Source organism: Hippocampus comes, unplaced genomic scaffold (assembly GCF_001891065.2).
Source record: "Hippocampus comes isolate QL1 unplaced genomic scaffold, H_comes_QL1_v1.1 scaffold9, whole genome shotgun sequence".
Taxonomy (NCBI): Eukaryota; Metazoa; Chordata; class Actinopteri; order Syngnathiformes; family Syngnathidae; genus Hippocampus; species Hippocampus comes.
The window spans coordinates 1,810,458-1,822,018 of NW_017805275.1; the positions used below are offsets into that span (position 1 = coordinate 1,810,458).

General features: G+C 41.8%; 1 protein-coding gene across 1 annotated transcript; it reads right to left on the minus strand.

Moving 5' to 3' along the window:
• Positions 1-7,607: 7,607 nt before the first annotated feature.
• On the minus strand, positions 7,608-11,271 carry hs3st1 (heparan sulfate (glucosamine) 3-O-sulfotransferase 1). Its single transcript, XM_019870097.1, has 2 exons — positions 11,058-11,271; positions 7,608-10,140 (listed from the first exon to the last, which is right to left on the minus strand). Exon 2 carries the CDS (start codon positions 10,023-10,025, stop codon positions 9,108-9,110), a length of 918 nt encoding a protein of 305 aa, XP_019725656.1. The 5' UTR covers positions 10,026-10,140; positions 11,058-11,271; the 3' UTR covers positions 7,608-9,107.
• Positions 11,272-11,561: the final 290 nt, after the last annotated feature.

The following is an 11,561-nucleotide window of genomic DNA, read 5'->3' on the forward strand; positions in this document are numbered from 1 at the left end:
GCCTTTATTTGAGGAAACACCTGAGATTCTTTTAAATCGTTTTTGTCCAATCGACAGCTATAGGTGTCTCACTAACCTTAGGCAACCGTTAAAATTAGAGACTTCTCTCAAAGTTCCTTTGAATAAATGCCTGGTACTCAGCTGTTGAGTAGAAAAGTATTCACAACCTCTATTTGAGGAAAAAATACATGATATCTCTACCCTTACACAAGCAGTTATCACTATTAAAGACTCCCTTCAAATTAATGACTTATATGAAATAAAATTCTGATATTCTTTGCAGTTCAGTAAATAGACACCCATGTCTTTATTTGATGAGTAAAAGTCTGTTTCTCTTTTCTTGAAAGGAAAAAAAAATGGTCTCACACCACCCGAACATAAGCATTTTATGCAAATTAAGGCCTTCTCTAAAATAGTCACCTTATGTCTGTCAAGTGTCTGAAATTACCAACAGAATTGGATTCCACAAACGAAGGCACGGTCAAGAGATTTCACAGAACATCGAGAGAATTAAGCACTTGGTCATGAGCAAGGGTAATAATCCGACAGTCAGTTGTTGTTGTGGCCTGGTTTATAATGCAGGCAGGTAATGAAGCCACGTTCGAGACAGATGTGACTTGGGTAACGCCCAATCGCTAGCTAGAGACTGAAACAAAAAGCAAGCAAGCCAGGATCATGACGACTTTAAATAAATACCCAGTTCTCTCTACAGTTGAGTAAATGAAGATCGAAAACTACTATTTGTGGAAATATAGTATCTACTGTATCGCTACCCTTATGCAAGTATTTTGTTACATGAAGGACTCCGCTGACTCCGAAGATGCCTTACTTCAAATTAACACGCTTAGCTACTATCTGAGGAAATATCTTCGATATTTCTCTTATTTAATCCAATGATGATTCAATGTCTAGTACCGTACGAACCTTACACAAGCGTTTGTGTTAATTATTCTCTCAAATAGGCACTTTACTTCAGATAAACACCCTGTACTGTGTGCATTTGAGTGAATAAAAACATAGTCGCAAAAATCAGTCTGAGGACATGCTCAAGTTGAGCCCGATTATTGGCCTGTGTGTACCCCTCTTCAGTGATGTTGTAATGTAATACATCAGGTTTGATTTAAACCAGATGTGTACTGAGAACTAGCATTTTTGGAAAAGACAACAATTGCACAACTAGACTGCATAACAACACCGCCAGCAAAAGTTTCCGTTCTGTTTGGCCTTGATATGAGCATGCTAGCACGACATGCTGAATTCAATCATAGATAGTTCGGGTTCCCCTTCTTTTTGGGGTCGGGTGCTAAAATGTTTGTGGTGCCCAGCACACACGCGCACACACACACACACACACACACACACACACACACACACACACACACACACACACACACACACACACACACATGCGCACACACACGCACACACACACGCGTGCACGCGCAGACACACAAGCAGAGGTATGTGTCTTCTCAGTGGGAGATATCACTGGCAATGCTGGTTTATTCCTGAGCTAGAGGAGGCCATGCCAGGAAATAAATGATAACAAAACACCGCGGCGCACAACAGTAGCACATCCCAGCCTGCTGGCTTCCACATAAAGATGATAGAAATTTGTGAGTCTACGTCACAGGTCCGTCTGCTTTTGTGTTGTTGTTGTTTTTTTTTTTTTAAACGAATCCAATGTACAAGTCTCTACATCTATACACATCTCACGGCATCTCCTCAGAAGTATAACCACCTTGGTATTTTTATTGATGTGCAAACTGCAATGTGGGAAAGCTTATTGATGTAATTAGCATGGAAGGGGAAATGGATGACTTGCATGATCTCCCCCGAGAAGATGATAACTTTCAGCCGGATTGAATTTACATTCAATTTACTCAGTGTAATGTCTTCAAGGAGAAATAGAAAGAGGGTCTTAAAAATCCATCATCATTCCTGACAGCTGAAGGACCAGGAGGCAATTCACTTTCGAGACTAATAAAGATGTTTATTCTGCATGAATTGATGCTGTGAATAGACTCATTAGAAACAGCTTTCAGTGGGATTCCTTGCAGTTATACACCAATGCAAATGACAACCACAACAATAAATATACTGTTAAAATAACTACATCTCTGACAATGTCAATCACAGCATTATCGTCTCACATCTTTTCCCTACTCAGCTTAACTAAATTGTAAATGAGTACAAAGGGCAGCACTACATCAGGGCAATTGATTTTGCATTCGAAGAGCAATTATGTTTATTTTTACCTATTTTATCCACTGTGCACTTGGCAAAACTGCGATTTCATGCAGCTTTAGCTTCCCCCCCATAATCACATGATCCCTCTATACTCACCATGCACATTTATAGCCCAATGCAATATTCTGCTTTTGTTTGGGATAATTAATACAAGAGTGGTAGCAATAAAATGTCACTAGAATAGCATATTATTTGATGTTTAAATGTTTTCAACTTAGAGATAATGTGACCTCTAAGATTTACAAATATTGTGCATAGAACAGATGCCGTAACTATTTATATATACATGGGCCCGTAGTTGAATAAATACAAATGTTTGATGATTTAAATTAAAAATTAAGATCTCCTCTCAAATAGAATCCTAGCATTATTTGGTGAAATACAGCATTAATATATTTTTGTTCATTCCTATTTTTACAAATCAAGGCTTCCGCTCAAATGAATGCCCTACGTCAAATAAATGCCTCGGACCCTCTGTTGTTTAGTAAATAAACACACTTGGTAATCAATTGCAAGATATGTTTTTTTTTTATTTGTGACACAAGCATTTGTATACGTTAAGGACGCATCTCAAATAGATGCCCTACTTCAAATAAACAGGTGACTCTGTATTTCAGTAAATAAACACTCTTAGCTATTATTTGATGAAATTACAGCATGTTTTTCTTTCGATCTTACAAAAGCATTTGCAAACATTAAGGGCTTCATCTGAAATAGATACCTTACTTCAAATAAACACCTGGGATCCTCCATTTTGTAGTTGAGGAAATAAAGACCTATTTGGTGAATAAATGTTGTAAAACAAAGGATGTATCTGGGCAGTCCCATTAATCCCGACTGTATCCTGAGTTTAATGCTGCATGTGTGGGTGAGGACCCACATTATGTGTGCGGCACAGATTAATTATCTGATTTTACAGGCAAATGTGCTGCTGTAAAACTTTTGAGGGCTTCACAAGCATCGAGCTTAATGAGACTTTCATGATCTCCTCAGAGCCATGAGCCTTGATACTGGAACACTGTCAGTAGATTAAATTAGCTATAAAATAAATCAAAAAGTGTCATATAAGCCCTTTTATTAACCAGCAGCAAAAATCTAATACAATTTTACCTCACTGACTGAAGTACGATGCACTGACAACATATTAACACTTACATTACACATGCAAAGGATTATTGTTAAATTACCGGCAGCAGAATGTGTTTGAAAATGGCAAAAATATGCACACTGGCACTGTTATTGCATAAGGCTAATGGGATATTTCGTCTTTGACCTTTTTTGGTCAAATATTGGATGAGTCAAGCTAAATGCAGCCAGCTGACTGGAGTTCAAATAACTTGCGTGCATGTTTGTGAGCAGTAAGTTGACAAATCAGATCAGGGCCACGTGGAGCTCTGTTACAAGGTGAGAATGGTTCTCCTCACAGCGTTTTTAGGGAGTACAGATGCAGAATGTGAACTTTATAATTGTATCCACATAGCTCAATTAATCTCACTATCTGTATTGAGGCACTCATCAGCTTTGCAGTGCTCTTGATAATGTTTGCAATATTCAATAAAGAGTTTCGCCCTTGAGCATAAACATGTTCGCTTTTTTTCCGCTTTCTTTGCACTCCACGTTTGAATTACCACTCTGTCGGCAGCAACTTATTTCTTTGACTGATTTCGCCGCCTGTACTTGCTTATGCATGAAATCCAAGGTGGCCGAGGTCACAAATAAGATGTGTTTTAAATTCACGCAGCAGACCCTCAAAATGATCACGGTAAACGGTCCATACATGTAAATGGATCTGGTAGGAGAAGAAAAACAAAGTAAAATTGCAAACCGCAGATGAATACAAATAAGACGTGTGGCCCTTCATAGGACAAGAAACCACATTGGGAAACCTGATAGGTGCTTCGCAATAAAGGCTCGCAACCGTGTGATTTTTTATCAACCATTTTCGCTGCTGCTTATTCTCATTAGGGTCCGGGTAAACTGGAGCCCATCCCAGTTGACCTTGGAATGGTTGCCAGCCAATCAGAGGGCACACATAAATATGCACACTCACACTTACACTGATGGACAATATTGAATCTTCAATTGACCAAACACGCATGTGTACAGTTTTAGAATGTATGTCAAGTGAAACTGGAATGTAAAACAGAACCATTCCAGAGTACCTGTGACTATTTCTGGCATGTGCCACAGAGGGTGCCACTGCTCTGTGGGGGCAGCACGGCTAAAAAATTGTTTTTAAATGCTTCATGAAATGTTCTTCTATTGTTTAAATTAATGTCGTCATGGTGACCATTAATGTTGGTGTTGGGAATTTGTGCTCCCTTGTAGAGTTGCCCCCAGTAGGAGAGATGCAGGGTTCTCACCCGTGTGTTTTTCTTCGGTGTGTTTGTGTCGCTCGGACCGTCACTGCAGGATGTATCCCGCCTTTGACTTATTAAATTACTGTCAGCAACTCAAGAGGCATACATATAAAACGTTTGAAACAAGATTCAAAGGGGAGCCAGAAACTCTTTGGAAATCTAAAATGAATATAAATATTATTTTCCTTTTACTTTTCAATTCTGTAGCGGACAGTTGTTGAACCATGCAGGTAAAGCGATGTCAGCCCATCCGTCATATTGTATGTGGCTGTAACATTAGACATAAATTTGGCAAATCATTTCATAAAACTGAGCTATGATAACATCATACAATCAATGATACATCTCCACCGAAGAAGCATATTCACAATTTGCTTCATTTTGCCACATCCAATATGGCTGCATCGTCAACGTATTCAAGAAGGCATCTTTGTAGATGTAACATAAATGTTGTCTATGAATACTTGCTTGCGATTGTCGATTGTCGCAAAAGGCGCCATTCAAGATGAGAATGGCATTGCGACGCGATTGGAGCAAAGTAATTGCTATCTCGTCGGTAGGGTATTAATAAAAAGAGTAGCAATGAAATATAATATGATAAAATAAAGACAAACAATAAAAATAACAAAAAAATGGGCATGTATCTCCTTAACCTAGCCCCTTTTGACACAATTTTAAGAAACAATTTGTTTTTTTACACTGGTCATTTTGCACTCACTGATTGTCCTCTGAATGAAGTGAATGAATGAGCTGTGAAGAATCCATCCTGATTCAAGCCTTAGGAACCTTATGAAGACAGGGGGTGGTTGGCAAAAGTTGGGGGAAAAATTGTAAATTAGAAAAAGACAAGAAAAAAGGGTCTTGCGTCACATACAGGACGGGCATGAGGGGTGCATCTGGCTATTGAACTCTCTGGCCCTCTTCGGAAAGGAGTGAGTTCTGGGTGCTTCATGTGGCTGACTAGCTTGTCGGCTTGGTAACAGAGCAGGGGCATGGTTTCAGCCTCTGGCCTTGACCTTGCAAGGAAAATTTACGAGACTGGAGAGTGCTGGGCTCGCCACCCAAAAAAGGAAGAAAAAGATCATTGGAAGAAAAGAAACGTGGCAGCTTGGATGAAAGGGGCCCCGAGAGAGAGAGAGAGAGAGAGAGAGAGAGAGAGAGAGAGAGAGAGAGAGAGAGAGAGAGAGAAAGTGTGAGAAAGAGAGAGAGAGAGAGAGAGAGAGAAAGTGTGAGAAAGAGAGAGAGAGAGAGAGAGAGAGAGAGAGAGAGAGAGAGAGAGAGAGAGAGAGAGAGAGAGAGAGAGAGAGAGAGAGAGAGAGAGCGCGCGAGAGAGAGAGAGAGAGAGAGAGAGAGAGAGAGAGAGAAAGGGTGAGAGGGCCCAGCTACAGGCACATGGCCAAAAGAGGCCTGTCGTACGGCCAGAAGGCACCAAGAGATACAAAGAAAGAAGGGAGGAGAGAAGTGGGGTGGCATCAGCTTTTATAGACTGCAACCTCAAGCCAGGCCCCTTCCATCTCATGTGGAGGCTCGTTGGGACTTATCGACCTGCCCTCCCCAGTCAAATAAGTAAGATCTGGAGATGGAATAAACTTAATCACGACCACATTCATTGGTGACATCTATTTAAAATTATACTTTGTGCATAATAAAGCCTTGTTCAATCACTCAACCACGAATGAGTCTGAAGCCCCCTATTTTGACACACCGGTGTCATCCTGATGATGATGACAAAAGTTTCTTGAGGCTTGTAAAAGGTGTTCAAACTGTCGACTGGCGAGAGCAAAACAGTGTGACTGTCATTCCTTGAAATACAGACATGGACAGAGCTAAATTTGTTTTGAACTATGCACATCCTCATCTCTAATACTGTCTTCTTTACAATATGCAGTGTGTCTCGACCAGTGGCAGATGCTGGTCTGTCAAGGAGGACAAGCTCAATTTTGGCCTACAGCATAAAATGTGTCCGTTTTTTTTATACGTGAATTCTACTCTCCGTTCCTTTTCAAGAAAATGATCTGTGACCCTGTCATACCAACAAGGCGTCTTTTCCAGGGTCTTAACTGTGGGGATATAAGTCAGTCTGCGAACACAAGCAACTACAATAAAACACGCCAGAAATAAAAGATTAATTTGTTGCTAGTTGTTTTCAACAAAGAGAGTGTCGCGAAGATGAGTGGAAGAAGTCTCCAGTTCAACTCAGAACAGAATGAGAATTGAAAGCTGCTCCCATGGATGCCGACACCAAAAGATCGGCGATTGGCTCATTTCGCTGTCAATCAAAAAGAGATTCGGCCTCAAAGGGATTATCCAATCATCATGCAGAAAAGCTCAGCCAGCCCCTAAACGCCCACTGTCCATAGACTCCCAGAGACGCTGAGCGTCTGATGGGCGGGACAAAAACAGCATATATCCAATGATTCGTCTCGTTTCAATGCATTGGGACTACTTTCTCGACGCCAGCGTCCATGCTGTAGACGCTCAGCGTCCACACAGTTTGAAGCACAGTGAAGCTGCGGGAATGAATGAGAAGAGAGTCGCGTCATAACCAGTAATAAGAAGCTGATTCGGAACAAAAGTTGAGCGCGTTGTAGCGCATATTTAGTCAATGACATGTACACACAATTCTATGTACACACATATATCTGATCACTTATCTTTTGACATTTTAAAGGAAGGTGAGCTTCCCTTGCAGCCTTAGAGCAATCGCCTCTGGTCTCTACACTGTCTCTGTAGGTGCTGCTGTTTTGTTCAGCATCAGATTTCAAATGGGTTGAGCAGTTAACGTTTTATGTCCATGTGTAAACAATAGTATCTATGAATTGAGAAAATTAAAGTTGCAATTTGTTTTTGTTCTTTTCTGAAAGGGGAAAAACTAGATACTTATTTGACAATGCACCCAAAGATTAATGAAGTTATGTCGTCAACTAGTGTTAGGGCCACAGTTTTGGGAAACCTGCCAAAGTGCAGGGTTTAGCACAAAAAAGAAAGAAGACATGCTGCAAACAATATAACTCTTTAATGTAGTATTAATTATTCATCTTACAAAACTCTATTTACAGGCAATATGAGTTCACCAGAAGTTAGGAAATCACAGGAAATGTTAAGTATTTCATGATGATCCGACTGGACGATGATACAGCAACGTGAATATTAGTGCCACTCATTTCATCAAACGAGCCACAGAACATTCCACATGGCGGACATGCTGGGTTGAAATAGCGAGAACGAGACACCTTGGATGCACAGAAACATAATAGGCGGTGTACATGCTTGGCTTTTTTCCCCCCCCGCTAAATTGAATGAATCGTTCCTCTGTCACCTGCAAATAAAATTCATTTTGTAGGCAGTGCGATTTTATTTTATTTTTTTAATAAATAGTACTCATTTCCTTGGGGTACGGGCTGTTGAAAAGGTCAACGCGTTAAAAAAAATAAAAATAAACACTTAGAGACATGTCAGCTCTTTACTAAATACAGTGTGCATTTTTTAATTTGAAATCTTACTAAATTCACACCAGAACAGACTCTTAGAGTACACCGTCATGATCACCGAACAAGCATACTGGGTCGCCTGTCTGACATAAATTCATTTAAAAACGGGTTACATTTCATTTCATAAAACATCCACAGATAAAATAAAAAGCTGTATTTGTTGATGCGAGATAAAAACAGCATGGCTGCTCGTAAAGAATGTATATTTACTACATTTAAAAAGTTTGAGATATTTTAGCTTTTGGATTAAATTTAAGGATGAACCTAAAATGCAAAACGGGTGAACTTAATTTTTCTCAATGTTGTCCAATTGTTCGATGTACAACTTTACGACACAACTGTGCTCTAACAAGTAGCTTAACCAATACATTCTCAGGACGTCCACTTCTATGCCGATGTCTTCTATGCCTTTCTGTGACTTTCCCAGTTGATCTCAATCTCTGTTGCAATCTGCTTCTGATATCGTGATAATCTCAACTCAGTGGTCACATCCCTCTGAGAACATCCTCTTTAAAGCCTCGCAATGGTTGCACAATCGTTTTGTCATTGAAGGTTCAAGACTCATGACATCAAAATGTGAACAGAGAGATGAAGAGGAATCTTAAATACTGATTCAAAATGAACCAGGAAATGTGTTGGTCCATTCGTGGATCAAATACCTGTTATGGATTTTGCCATTCAACTTTTTGATAGAGAACAGCAAGTTTTGCAACAAAGTAGTGAACCACTGAACAGTTGGACATGACCATTTAAAAAGCTTAGAAAAGGTGAACTTAATTTGGGTATACATATGTTCCATGATCCCCGCAATAAATGAAAATCCCGCAAGAGACTGAAGCCACAATAACTGACCCATGAACAATAACCGAACACGGTTATAATACATCCTAGGTTCACCTTGAAATTTGACCCGAAAGTTGATGATCCCTAACTTTTTGTAAGTAGTGTAGATTGTATAAAAATAGTGAGTGTTCATCTACTCTGTTAGTACGAAAATAGAAGGCTTTCACTTCCAGTTGAACGTTCGGCCTACCAGCTCAAAGAACTTCTGGTTGGGCTGGTGGAAGAATTGGTCGAGTTTCTGCAGGATGGCAGGGGGCACACGAGGGTGCGCCCTGCCCTTGGAGTCGTGCAAGCAGCGCTCCCGCCCGTCCTCCCGCAAACAGTAGAATCCCTTGGTCTTGTTAAAGTAGAAGTTGGAGGCGTTGATCTGCGGCTCCACTCTCAAGAAGCGCTCCACCTTCTTCATCTCGGGAAGGGGGTCGCGGATGAGCTGGTCACCATCCACGATGTGGATGCTCTCCAGCGGGAAGTACCGCAGCCAATTCTGCATGTGCATGTAGTACAGGCTGCGATTGAGTGCCTTGTAGCCCAGGTTGACCTCGCCGTCCTTCACCAACACTGACTCAATGGGCTGGTAGCGTTTGTGCTTCTGGAGGCGGTTGTAGAAGACCTGCGTATAGTCTGACAGCACGCGCTCCGTGGGATCCCTGAGGATGAGCAGCAGCTTGACATCCGGGTTCATCTGGTGGATCCGCTTGGGGACTTTGGCGGATGTAAAGTACGCGGGCGTTTTCTCCACGGTGATCTGATTGGGGTAGGCGAAGGGCATTTGGCTGCGATACCAAGGTAAGCCCTTCTGGAAGTGGCTTTCCCAGTCGAAGAAGTGCACCTCATTTTGGGCCGCTGCCACGGAGCTGTGCAGGCTCAGCATCTCGATGAGCGCTCGCGTTCCACCTTTCCTTACGCCGATGATGATGATCCGCGGTAGCTGCTGCGCTGTCCCATTGGGGTGGTCCACGGTGCCATTGTCGGCTGACAAAAGGGCAGCGGGCAACCCCTCGCCGAGCGTCAGGGGCCCGGTGGAGGGGACAGTGGGGGACTGCATGGCCAAGAGCAACAGCCCAAGGAGCAGGGCCGCCATGAGTGAGATCCTTACCCTGGAGGATTTCAGCCTGGCGAGAGTGACAAAACTGGATCCCACATTGAAAACTGGCGATGGGAGGAGTGAAGAGCAAAAAACAGTCTGGGACTCTTCTCTGCAAGGAAGCACATATATGATTTCTTGTGGAAATGAATTCATGTACAGTACAAGGCAAGAGTGTGAAATCTGCAGCCTGTGGGCCATATTTGGCCATCTAGTTTTAAAAGCAAATATAATCGTTTTTAAAAAGCACCAAACCATTTAACCTATAAATAAGGATAGTATATTTTCTGTCTGTCTGTCTGTCTCTTTTTTGTCTATCCATCCATCCATCCATCCATCCATCCATCCATCCATCCATCCATCCCCAGTCAGAAAATGTAAATAATAATAATAATAATAATAATAATAATAATAATAATAGGGCGGCATGGTGTTGACTGGTTTGCACATACGCCTCACAGTGCAGAGGTGCAGGGTTCGATTCCAGGCTCTGGGCTTCCTGTGTGGAGTTTGCATGTTCTCCCATGCCTGCGTGAGTTTTCTCCGGGTACTCCGGATTCCTCCCACATTCCAAAAAAATGTCCCTAGGTGTGATTGTGAGTGTGGATTGTTGTTAGTCTATGTGTGCCCTGTGATTGGCTGGCAACCAGTTCAGGTTGTCCCCTGCTTACTGCCCAAAGACATCTGGGATAGGGTTCAGCACCCCCCACGACCCTCATGAGGATAGCGGATTAGAAAATGGATGGACGGATAATAATAATGTACACTTTTGTTAGGTGTTATTATTTTCAACAATAAAAATGTGAATAACAACAACAATAATGTCAGTCATCATCATTGTCACCATCATCCTCCGTATCAATGCACTTTTCTAAATTTTTGATACCTGCTTTGCTGCTACACACTTATTTCTAACGCACGCATGCACAACAGGAAGAACTTGATGCACAGCAGTAGTTAAGAAAACGTGCACTTGAAGGGAACAGTTAAGCAAATATGCTCATGAGTTCATTCAGGAATAATTCCTACCTTTTGGGTTTACAAAACTCCACAGGAACAAGACGTGATGTGCGACATCTCTCTTGCAAACGCTCCGCTTGTTTACTCACTCACGTCGAACAGAGCGTCACCTCCGCGGGGGAGAGGGAGCCAGTTTGACCAGGATAGAGAACCTCCTCTGGCAGAGCGTCAGCACCCTCACTGCTCCTCCTCTGCTCCATCACTGGGTCTCTCTCTCTCTCTCTCTCTCTCTCCCTCTCTCTCTCTCTCTCTCTCCCTCTCTCTCTCTCTCTCTCTCTCTCTCTCTCTCTCTCTCTCTCTCTCTCTCTCTCTCTTTCTCTTTCTCTCTCTCTCTCGTTTTTTATGTACGCTTACAAGGGAGCCGCGCCCCTCTTGTGCCTCACAATGACGTCACTACATGGTTCTGTATTGCTGACATGTGGGGCAGGTGACATATAGCATGTAATATTAATGAAATATGAATGTCACCCAAATATTATCATTAAATAAAAAATATTAATAAATCATATACAT

What these genes read in the sequence shown, in the direction of transcription:
- hs3st1 (XM_019870097.1), bottom strand. Translation starts at nt 10,025, where the DNA reads ATGGCGGCCCTGCTCCTTGGGCTGTTGCTCTTGGCCATGCAGTCCCCC.